This window comes from Penicillium rubens (assembly GCF_028828025.1).
Source record: "Penicillium rubens strain IBT 27055 chromosome Unknown utg000002l_segment0_segment0, whole genome shotgun sequence".
Taxonomy (NCBI): Eukaryota; Fungi; Ascomycota; class Eurotiomycetes; order Eurotiales; family Aspergillaceae; genus Penicillium; species Penicillium rubens.
Window position 1 is genome coordinate 1,396,353 of NW_026890600.1, and position 11,783 is coordinate 1,408,135.

At 50.1% G+C, this 11,783-nt stretch overlaps 5 protein-coding genes across 5 annotated transcripts; 4 read left to right on the forward strand and 1 right to left on the reverse strand.

Annotated features, from left to right (window-relative positions):
• Positions 1-1,073: 1,073 nt before the first annotated feature.
• N7525_002988 (putative cell wall proline rich protein) lies at positions 1,074-3,803 on the forward strand (the record flags this gene model as incomplete). The annotated part of the gene is made up of 1 exon (XM_002559553.1): positions 1,074-3,803. The coding sequence occupies one exon, from the start codon at positions 1,074-1,076 to the stop codon at positions 3,801-3,803; it is 2,730 nt and encodes a 909-aa protein (XP_002559599.1).
• Positions 3,804-5,155: 1,352 nt separating this feature from the next.
• Positions 5,156-5,965, forward strand: N7525_002989 (aminoglycoside phosphotransferase family protein; the record flags this gene model as incomplete). Its single annotated transcript, XM_002559552.1, has 1 exon — positions 5,156-5,965. One exon carries the CDS (start codon positions 5,156-5,158, stop codon positions 5,963-5,965), a length of 810 nt encoding a protein of 269 aa, XP_002559598.1.
• On the reverse strand, positions 5,938-6,404 carry N7525_002990 (uncharacterized protein; the record flags this gene model as incomplete). The annotated part of the gene is made up of 3 exons (XM_061212555.1): positions 5,938-5,961; positions 6,010-6,030; positions 6,150-6,404. 3 exons carry the CDS (start codon positions 6,402-6,404, stop codon positions 5,938-5,940), a joined length of 300 nt encoding a protein of 99 aa, XP_061069576.1.
• Positions 6,405-7,814: 1,410 nt separating this feature from the next.
• On the forward strand, positions 7,815-8,837 carry N7525_002991 (dual specificity protein phosphatase family protein; the record flags this gene model as incomplete). The annotated part of the gene is made up of 1 exon (XM_002559550.2): positions 7,815-8,837. The coding sequence occupies one exon, from the start codon at positions 7,815-7,817 to the stop codon at positions 8,835-8,837; it is 1,023 nt and encodes a 340-aa protein (XP_002559596.2).
• A 732-nt stretch (positions 8,838-9,569) lies between these two features.
• N7525_002992 (uncharacterized protein) lies at positions 9,570-11,592 on the forward strand (the record flags this gene model as incomplete). The annotated part of the gene is made up of 2 exons (XM_002559549.1): positions 9,570-10,133; positions 10,192-11,592. 2 exons carry the CDS (start codon positions 9,570-9,572, stop codon positions 11,590-11,592), a joined length of 1,965 nt encoding a protein of 654 aa, XP_002559595.1.
• Positions 11,593-11,783: the final 191 nt, after the last annotated feature.

Consider the following 11,783-nt stretch of genomic DNA (forward strand, 5'->3'; position numbering starts at 1 on the left):
GGACCCCCCAAGTCAAGCGAGATTTGGATGGTCATTCAAGTCAATGATTGGCAGTGATGATACCCGCTTTTTTCTCCGGATGTGCCTCCCTGTTGATTGGTGCCTTGAGGACCCCAGGATTGAAATAGGTGCCCTTTTTACAGGCTGTACAAGGTACGGTGGATGCAAGTATGAACCACTTTTGATGGGGCCTTAGGAACCCTAACCTTGGAAGTAAATACGGATACTTCGTATTATGGTGGCAACTAAGTCATGACGTCCTCTACTTGGAAGTAGGATTGTTCAATAGTGAGAGTGTAGGGAAAGGTCACATTCCTTAAGAGAAAACCTTCTTTTCTCTGTCCTTTTTTGGCTTTTGACAGCCCATTGTCACCTAATCTGGCATCTTCCCCGAGGTGTCATGTGTACCTGGAATACTGTATTGTGTATCATATCTTATTTCCTTCAGGGGAGAGAACTAAAGTACGAACAGGGGATTAACTTCTCTATCTTCTATGTAACTATGCAAAGTTCAAATGTTGTACATACTAGTTGAGAGAGGAATACATAGGCAACTCCTATCTATATAGACTTTAAGCCCTGTCTTAGTATGTAATCTGGTTCATCCCCCTCCAAAAATCGATATTGATTGGTTTGTCCCCGTCGGATGGCAACGGGTGATACCGTGTACGGTAATCAAGATACAGCCCCATCCCATCTTCCCCTCCTGGATTTGTTGTTCTCTTTGGCTTCTTCTTCTTCTCTTCAACCTCTCTACGACCAACCTTTTCCACCCTCCCCTCTTTGGCCTTCGTCGTGGCCGTCCGTTCATTTTTCCATTTGGATATCGCTGGTGGTAGCTTCTTGATTTCACTCGTTCCTTTCTGCCTGGCGCGGATTCAATGACCCTCGCCCAACGTGCTTAAAGTCGACCTCCAGATTCCTAGGCTTTCTCGCTGAAGGGAAGTCGGTCTGGAGGTCTTTGCCCATCTGGATCTTATCGGGCTTTCGTCACTCCGCGAAATTTTCTTACTGCCATATCCTTTTGCTTTTGTTTTTTGTGTTTTTTCCTTTTTTCTTCCTAGCCTTCAATCATGGCTTCGATTTCACTTCCTCCGCAGTCCCAGGCGGGCTTCCCGTCACATTTCGATACCTCGGATCAGTCCAACGCCAGCCCCGATCGCCGCCAACACATGCGCGCACCATTGCCTAATCCACCATTTGTCTTTCCAGCCCGGGATCCTGACGCCTCTAACATCGAATTGGAGACCCCTGAGCGCCGGGAACGGGCCGCATTGCCCGCATTCTCTTTTAATCCCGGATCAGAACAGCAGTCCTCGCACCTCTCAGCGCCATCGTTGTCGAATCCTCGCACGGGCGGACACCGTCGGCGACCAAGCGAGTTTGTTGGAACCGACCATTTGGTAACACCGGAAACAGTTGGACCAGGTCACAAACGGGCGTCTTCTATGGCGGATCAACCTATTCCTCCTCCAGGACCTGGTGTTGGCAGGGTTCCTGGACGACGGAACCATGCCCATCGCCGTTCGGCTGCGATCTCTAATGTCGACTTGAATGCCATCACTAAGGCGCTTGGTCCTAATTCTGCGGCCGGAAGTGCGCCTTGCACGCCCGCAGACCCTAGCCACAAATCTGCATCTGATGTTCCTTCGCGACCACTCTCTCAATCTGCTATCAGCCTCGGTCGTCCCACGCCCCCTGCTTCTCCTCGATTCCCTCCTGTCCCTCCCATTCCGGCTGCCATTCAAGTGGAAATGGCCATGAACAATGACGCATCGAATTCTGAACAACCAGTACCTGCTGTTTCGCATGGTACCTCGGATAGTCTGGCCACAATTAAGTTACAGCAACAGGTGGAGAAGCCTACTTTCTCGGACCGGATAACGCCAAGACCCGAATACAGCCCGAAACCTCGACCCAAAACTGCCGATGCCTCTTTGGTTATGGATTTTATGCAGATGGATGACGACTCGGGATTATCTATCAAACGTTCGCACTCAGCCGCTGGGCACTCGCGCTCTCGAAAGAGCAAATCAACACCGCATCTTGATTCAACTCTCTCGTCCGGGGATATTCAGTCGACAGACAACTGCCGGGCTTCATTTTCGGACGATGGTTCTGATACATCTGGCGATGAAGCGACAGAAAAGTCATCTAACAAATCCGCTCTCAAGTCGAAAAAGAAGAAGCAGAAACGTGTTCGCTCTTGGGCCGGTCACATTCTAACTCGAACCAAGAGTAAGGGCAAGAGTAAGCGCCATGCGAAGGCTGACACAGAGCAGCCGCCGCCTGTACCTCGCGTTCCTGCAGCTCGTCCCCCTGCTCTTACTCGGACCAACTCGGGGACCGGATCTGTTTTAGATGTTGATTTTGATAATGACGACGTCGTTGTCATCCGAACTCCGACCAATCCGACGATGCCTTCTTCTGCCCTTGAGCCCATCCAAAATAATTGTCAAACCAATGACAGTTCTTTGTCTGCACAATCTCTAGAGACCTCGTGGAAACCGAGGAGTTTCTATGAACAGGGTGTCGGCCCGCATGACAATGTACTGAGTAGCCCCATCATCGACCTAGATGCGGCGCTTGGTCCCTTCAACACTCCGGATATGCGACCCGCCACGCAGGGTGCATCCAACAACAACTTTTCGATAGCAACTCAGCGGATGTACAGCGGCGGAAGACGGGGTGAATTTGTTGGCCCAGAGATGCGATACCATCGGCGCACCGAAAGTGCTCCAGCGATGCAACCATTCGACCGGTCTGCTCTAGGCGCATTCCGTTTGGGTCCAACCTCGGCAGTCGAAACCCCCGATGTGTTCGACGAGGAGGAAGAGGATGCTTTCTTGGCTGCTTCCCAGTCACCCAAGGGCGAGCGGCTTCCGGTAAACCAGCCACCGATCGATAACGCAGTTTTCTCGTCATCGGAGGAAGATCAGAAATCTATTCACAGCAACAATACCTCTGGCACTAGTGATACCCTGACCCGTGCCCCTGCCGGTAGCATCTCCTCTCAGAATGCTGGCTTGGGTATTCAACAAGGCGATAAGCGTCTGAACCAGGAACAGCCGGAGGAAAGAGGTGCCCTTGAGCAGGTACATAATGCCAGCAATCCGTTCACCAGCAAGCCTCGAACCCCTGTGGACGTTTTGAAGACGGAAGAACCTGCACATAAAGTGATTGGACCTCCCAGTCCCGATATTTCTCCTCGATTCTTAGCTGTCGACAAGCGACCTGCGACCTCACCCATTGAGCTGCTGCCTAGCATTCCGCCATTCGCATTACAACCAGGAGTTTCGCCGTCTGACTCGTCTTTCCCATCTCCGGATGCTCCGCGGTCAGCTGCGGCATCCTCGATGACGGACCGGAACTTTTCCAGTCACTCGTATCATCACCTTCCTTCGGCGGAATATCAGTATGCATCGGTTGAAGATGTTCCATCTTTGACCAGCAGTGCGTCGACTATGACCAACACTCTGAATCGCTTCTCGGCCGCTTCTTTCTTTCCTCGCGCACGTCTTTCTACCGACCGCGCGGCGTCCTTCTCAGCTGCTGGTACCCGACGCACCAGCCAGGCTAACGCCTCCAAACGCTCTAGTCTAGCCAGCCTTTCCAAACTAGTCGGTGGTCCCCATTCTGAGCGGAGCAAGCTCAACCAGGAGGAGAAACCCCCTAGCAACGCATCCGACAAAACGAAGAAGAAGGGTCACCGTCTCAGCCGAATGATGCACTTCTGGAAACCTAAGGACAAGGAAAAGTCATCCAATGAGGCCGCACCAGCAAATGAACGGCCACAGTCATAGGCGCGCGGTGCACGTTGCTTTTGATATTTTTTACTTCGATTTACGGCGCAACCTCGGCATAGCGACATCCTGGCAATTTTGAGACATCACATTACTCCCCTGCTTTTTTCCCCCACTTTCGACAGCGTGGGCGTCTTCTTTTACCCGATTTGTACATATTGGTGTTCCGTTCAGCTTTCCTGTGGATTCTTTTTCTCCATCTTCATCGGCGGTTCTATTTCTGCGTCTTCCACCAAGACGCTCATTACGAATTTCTTTATCTCTCGAGGCGTAATTGTCTTGAGTATGAACTATCATTTTTCTTGTCAATCCTTATGTTCCGGTGTGAGTGACGCACGGATTTATTGACTTTCTCTACGATCGTTGCTCCTCTACGGGCTTTCCTCTTACCATTTTTGTTTCGATTTTGCTCAAGGCCCTTAGCCTGGAATATCATTCGTCCCCATTGGTACATCCGTTGGGTCCCCTTTCTCATATCTGGGACATGGCTGTCTGTGTATCTGTTGTGTGGCTGTTGTGTCTACACTGCTCAGGTGGCGTGGCATTTGTCAAGAATTTGTCTCTGTCCGATTACACAAATAGCGGATAATGAAACCACCCTCTTCAATTACATGTAATAGTCCTTGTAAGCTTTGTGATTGATTTTGTAGGCTTAACTAGTTCTAGGCTCGACTTCTTACATGAATTAGCGAATAATCGGCTTATATATTATCGTGGCACTGCCTTTTCACCAACATACTACCTACCTAGTCACTGTATTCTCAAGCAGCTTACGTAGGCCCATATCTCCGTAACTAGTAGTTGGTTACTTCGTACAACATCCAGTTACGCATACAATATAGCTAACTAAGTCTTAGCACCTCTGCCCAGGTGGAGACCCGCACATCACACCGCACCGCGGCCCGTATCAAGGCTCCAGCGCCCACCAACCCGCTCATCGAGTTTCAACTCAAGACGCCCAGAATATCCGTTGAAGCCCCTGCTCGACTGCTCAGAAGGATCAGTACTTATGTTCGAAGTCACGTGACTCTGTTTGCTCCTGCGCACATTAGTTAGTCTCATCCGCAGACAGTTTCTTTCTTCTTCACGCATCTATCACATTTTCCAGAAGATCCTACATTCCACATCTGTCTCTCTCTATCAACTTAATTTTGCAGACCCCAGAGAAGAACGAAGCTATGACCCAAGACGACGCTCCAGAAGCAAGCCATCCCGAAGATAGTAATCAGCCAAGCGACAATGCAAGAAATCATCCTGAGGCCTTGAATGAAGTCAGGACTCAGACAAAGGATCAAGCTGCACCTTCGACCAAGCCCCTTCCTAAAGACAAAGCTGCATTGAAAGCCGAACTTATGCACCGAATCTTGAATCAAGAACAAATCAAAGCTGAAGAGGCAGAAGCTAGGGCCAAGCTTACAGATGATGAAGGCGAGATACTCTATGCCTTTCATCGCCGTAGGATTGTTCGAATCAGCGAATATCTTGTGGTGAAAAAAGCCGATGATATTCCGGTCCATGAAGCTCCAACCCTTCGGTTTATCGCTGAAAATACCACAATCCCAGTGCCAAAGGTCCATGATGTTCGTTTGGAGGATGATAAAGTGGTTGGCATTGTTATGGACTATATGCCTGGTAAGCCACTAGACGAAGTTTGGAATACTTTGAGTCCTAGCCAGAAACAATCAATCGCTGAGCAACTCCGTGGCTATATCTCCCAACTCCGAGACCTCAAGGGCAATTATATCGGTGCTATTGGTCGCGGTACTGTCTCAATGGGCAAATGGGGGCCTATCTATGGAGGACCCTTTGACTCTGAGCTGGAGTTCAATCAGTGGATTCTAAGCGACCTCCATTCAGGACTGCCGGCCCCACACAGATACTATGCGGAACGTGCACTGACGGATGGCCATGAAATCGTCTTCACCCATTCTGATTTCTCCTCTCGGAATATCCTTGTGGATGAAAACAATGACTACCAGGTTACCGCTATCCTAGACTGGGAGTTTGCTGGCTGGTATCCAGAGTGGTGGGAATACTTTAGAGCATACAAGAGCTTCCACCGGGGCAAGGATTGGAGTGATTACCTGTGCTATATTCTCCCCCCTCGATTTGAACGAGAGTTCATTGGCATGTGTTATGTATCTGAATACTGCAGCAGCTAGGAGATCACGTTTGAACTCATTTCATAGCATACAGATCTACTCACAAATCTTGACTCCACCAAGCTCTGTGAGTAGAATAGTATCGGCAGTTAAGACAGCGAGTGCTCTCCTATGACCCCGCAGATAATGAATTCCTCCGATATCCACAGTGTCCCCAGTGTGGATCGTCGTAATCTCCCCATACCCCGCGCCACCATACCTGCAGGTCTTGAACCTTGGAGCTCGTAATTGCAGGCATTCCTGGTGAGGCTTCTGGCAGGAACACATAGCCCATGTGTTGCTGGACCCAGTCAGGGTCCGTACCTCGTATGATGTTGCTTTCATGGTAAATATCATAAATTGTCGGGATAAATTCGTCTTCGTCTTCATCGTGTTCCTCGAGGATGATCTTGCGAAGTTCTGTGTTCATGCGTAGATCTCGGGCCATCAGCTGCGACATTACGAGCGAATGTGCGACTGCTCCTGTCGCGTCTTGGCGTCTGGGTAACAGGATGCTGTGGGTGTTGAACTGTTCACGCCACGCGGGTCGAATGTTAGTAAGTGGAAGCCCTCGCCCAGAATGCTCTTTAGCTGGTCGCCTCGGCGGTATAGGAGGTCAAACCCGCTGGCTCCTGGGCCGCCGGGGTTTAGGAGGAGGTTCTGTGTTGCGTTTTTACTACGTAGGCAGATGAGTGGGATTGGGAAGCCTTTCGGCTTTGCTGAGTTTGGTTTCTCTGTTGCGAATTGGTCTATCGGGACTTCGATGTTGCTCCATTCGAGTGGTCTGCTGTGCAGGTCGCCGTATGGTACCTAACTTATGTGCTCGCCGCTGTATTTAAGGGTCTTTGCACCGTGTGAGGAATATGACTTCGGGGTTTAGGTTGCAGTAATTGCAGATAACGAATAATGAAAAGAGTGTCCATATTGGGGGTAGGGCGCAGTTCATAAATCGTGGGATATCGTCTCTCCCACTCTGTGGTAACAACCCCTGTTAAAAGCTTTTCCCCCATGTTTGACCTGTAGACCCGGTTTAGGAATTAAATACACTGACATGTGAGAACGCCCACGGAAGTGTTCTCAGTTCTGAGACTGCATATGAATATGGGGGTGTGGTCGGGGCTCGGAGGTCGGGGTTCACAAGTACAGGGGAGCCACGTGGTTTGTTTTCGCGCTGATGCTCCTGATTGGGCTCTGATTGATGCAGTAACACTAGGCTACTCTAGTTATGATAGAGGAGCTGGAAGAAATATGAATATTGACATCTTGAAAGACATATATATCAAGGGATCAAAAGGATGCATTTGACGATATGTATAAAAGATAAGATGGTGCCATGATCTTCCATCTATATTGTAAGAGTCCATGAGCTTGAATGCAGAACAGAGTGAATACAAGGGAATTGCCCAGGTCCAGCCCTAGAAGCCTCCAGGGCTCCGGTGTCCGCCCACCTGGGCAGGGAATCCGCCTTACCTAATCTCGACGCGGGAGCTCTGTCCACGGGTGGACCTAAGCTCTCTCCTCCCATAGACTTGGATCTGAGACCATCTTGAAGCAATTCACGCGTGAAATTATTGAGGTTATTGAAGTCATTACAGTCCTGGCATTTGTGACACTGCCGCTGTTGTTCAACCCGTACGTCTGAAGGGACTTCCATCGACTCTGCTAGGGTTGTTCAACCTGTCACATTCATTCCCTGCGTCTCCACTGCCAGTGTAGTGTGTGCTTTGCACTCTCACCTCGATCTAATTTATGCCTTCTTTCTGCTTGGTGTTACGACATATTTGATGTTCACTCCAATAAGCCAATACATCAATACTTGATACTTCTTGCGCTCCACAGGTGTCATAGTGAAGACTCCTGTAAAAACACAATGTTTAACGGCAATTCACGGAGAGAAGAAGTGCCTATGTCCCATAATGACCAATCTCACTATGTCCGCACACAAGAGTACGCAGCTACGCCGCAATATCCAAACTCTACACGCGGCCCCAGTTCAACCTATTACGGGTTGACGAACACAGGCAACGATGACACTGTAGTCGTTGACCAGAAAAGTTTCAACCGTGATTCCCACGACTTTGCAGAGGGAGACTTTGTTTGCCCGGGATTCTTCAGCCGTGTCGACCTGGGCGGGTTCACCCGCCGCTTCAACCCTTCGCAATGGAGCTATGATATGCGCCGCCAAGCCCAGCCCATCCTTCCATTTTTATCTCTTGGCCCTTCATCATGCCTACGAGATGCCGATTACATCCGCAGCCAAGGGTTCACGCTACTTCTTGCTATTCGAAGTCGGCACTCGGCCCATGCACGCCTCGTCTCCGGCGAAAAGGCAGCAGCCGAGGTCGGTATTATGGCGGACACGGTTGATGTTCTTGATAACCAAGAGCTCATTTCTGCATTTCCGCGCGCTATCCGCCGCATCAATGATCATCTGGCTGGTGTTGATATGGGACCCGATGGAATGGTTTCAAACGGTCAACAACCGAAGAGGAAGGTCCTTGTCTTCTGTGAATCCGGGAATGAACGCTCCGCCGGTGTCGTCATTGCCTATATCATGGTCATGCTTAATATTGAGACGGTTGAAGCTACACATATGGTTCAGCAGCGTCGTTTCTGTGTCTCAATCGAGGACCCTATGAAATACATTCTCACGGCTTTCGAGTCCATTCTCTCTGCGAAACGTGATGTTGAGCGTGCTAAGCGAATGACTGTCTGTGGGGCTTCAACTCTTGCTCCCCCACCTCTACCACCACTCCTCGCGAAGAAGCGAAGTTTCCAAGATCATAGGGATGATACTCTTGCCATAGGGGAGGGTGAAATGGACATGGACATGGATGAGGACCCCTTCTATGAGCGAAAGCCACTTGCTCCCTTCCAGGACCGCGTGGTCTAGGGTGAACCACTCGGAATGGCAATGTCATGGTATGGAGATGGGGAGGGAGACAGATTCACTGGAAGATGAAAGGAGATGAAGGGAATATTTCCATTGTTTAGAGTAGGGTGGCTTTTTGCTTTTTGCATTTCTTTTTGCACGCTCTTATTTGCCTGCTTTATTGCTTCATGGTTCTTGGATGCAAATACCCAGCTGCAGTTGCTCATTTCTACTATCTTCCCGACATCTAGGCCATCCACTGGCCATTACACCCTTATATCCTCATATTCGTAAGATCATAAACATGGGAAGGTTTCAGCATAGCATGTGTTTACATTTTATGTAGAGAAATCAATAATGGGGGCAATATCAGAATTTGGCAAGTCTCGAGTCGCGCGCAAGTTGGTTGATGCCCTCAAGCACCTGACCCAACGTTTGAACCCACCTTGTCGACTCTCGACCCAATTTGTCCCTGCCTTGTGTTTTCATTTTCGATCTGAGAGCTCGAGTCTTACCTTGACATTGCGCCACCTCAAATCCATCCCGATCCTCCCTTCTCCTCTCTTCTTTCATCTCGCGCGACAGCATTTCCATCTCGCGACCCCCCACCACGATCACCTATCGAGCCCCTATGATGAAGCGCATGCTTCCCATTGACTTTTAGCACGTACCTACGATCGATACACCACACCAACCACTAAGCGCATCACAGCTCGTCCCACATCTCACGCCTCACCCCAACGTGCCGCCAAAATGAGCGGCATGCGACTGCGTGACAGTATCCGCGCGCCGCAGCGATATGGCGAAGATGAATACGAAACACCATCACGGGTCTCGCTGCGCCACGGATACGATGACTCCTTTGACGACTCAATGGAGCTTGGGGAATCAGGCAGACCGCGCCCACAAAAGAGACGCAGGCTCAACACTGTGCCATTCAACCCCAATCTACCACCAGCTGCGTTTCCCAGTTTGAGAAGACCACAGTCAGGTCGTGACTCCACCACCTCCGCGCAAAATCGCGGTGATGGTGACAGCCAACAGAACACGCAGGGCAGCCAAGTCGGACCAGAACTCCACGGTGATGGGTCAACGACAGCCGGTCCATTGCCTCCATCTGGGATGAACGGAGTCCCGATCAATCAGTTCGAGAATCACCTTGCCAGTAGCAACATGGACAACCCGGTGTACGCGAGGAACGTTAACGTGGCGCGCATGACTGGTATGAATGCCGCTCTGGGTTCTGAGGATATGGACACATCTGCGGATAGTGACGATTACCAACTGCCAGATACGACTCAGGTGCTCATTGATGCGGTAAGTATATCGTGAATTTTCCTGTGTTAGTACAATTCTGATTTGAGTCGTCATTTAGATCCCCAACCCGAAATGGAAAGATCTGCACATGGCTATGCAAGTCGAAATCGTCGAAAACACAATGAGGTACCATAACTGGAGACGTGTCTGCGACATTCTAGACCTTGGGCCAGACGATCGAAAACAGCTCATGGAGGTCATAAGCATTCGCAATAAGCAAATCCACCGGGAGAACAAGCGACTGGAGCAAATGCGGCGCAAACAGCGCAATGTACTCATGAAAATCGATAACAGCAAACTGAAGCGTTTCAAGCCGCCACCTCAGCTAGTGTTGAAAAGGATCGCTCGAGAGACCAACCGGAACCTGGTGCTCACCAAGTACACTGACCTATTGATGTGCCAAGCTCACGAGGTCTTGAAAGCCAGACAGTACTTGCATCAGCATGGGCTACCTCGAAGATATGCTGGCGATTGGGGAGACTGCCTGGTGGTGCTGCGAGAATCCGAGAACTCCCACGAACCCGACAAGTTTGAATGGAAAGAGAACATGAGATTCACCCCGCCTCCCAATGAGATGGAGACCTCAGACGATCCTGTTATGGACGAAACTAATAGTGCCAAGAGCGCATTCATTCAAAGCATTGGTACGAACGGCACAATGAACCCAAAGGATTTGATTCGACGCAACACCGATCCGGATCCTATAATGGACTGGGGAAAGTATTATGAACGGAACCCGGACTCGTCCTGGGACACCACAAAGACCCGACTCGGTGGAATGGTCAAGGTGAACGTCGGTCCACGAAACGCCGCCCAGATCCAACCATACAAGCAAGCCGGTGTCACGCCCCAAGGATTATCCTCTCAGGCACAAGGGACCGCCATGACAGAGCCACCGCTACCGGAGTCTCCACCAGAAACACCGTCTAAGGGACCACGTAATGGGGCTCAGCCCGTTTTCAAGAAACCTGCTAGACCTCTCACCAGAGTCCTCACCGGAAACTGGTCTTCGGCAGGTTCCAACTCATCAGAGAGCCATTTAAAGTATCAAAGAAGCATACAGCAGGCCAAGCTTGAGAGAGTAGAGGCCGAGGCAGAGGCAATGCGCCGTCGGTACAACTACCAACCAAACCTTCGGGTTAATGGTGTTGGTGTTGGAATCAGTCCCGCACGTGGAAAACTTCAGACTCTTCCCATGACCCAGCCAGTCGAAGAAAACATGCCTTCGAATTTCTTCGCCCGCGCGTACCGTGGAATGACAAAGATGAGCGTTGACCGCCTCATGGATGAATTCGTCTGCTTCGAGCCTATTGTGGTGCCCAAAGAAAGCGAGCCCGAACAGCACGAGGAAGAACAGCCTAATGAGCAACCGAGTTCCACTGACATCAGTTCGATCACGGAGATATCCATGGATGATGTGATGCTGGTGCCGACAGATGCTTGGTCCTCTTCGCAGTAGAGGGATACGACCAAGGAACATTGAGGGAACAATCAAGAATTCAAGGATATAAGACCATCTCCTTCATCTCAACCTTGTTACATGATCCGCTTGTACAATACTATTGATGTATGATAGTTTTCAATGAAGTTGAAGTCAAGTCTGAGTTGTTGTAGTGTGGACGACTAATCTAAACCTGGTCTGTGCGTCAA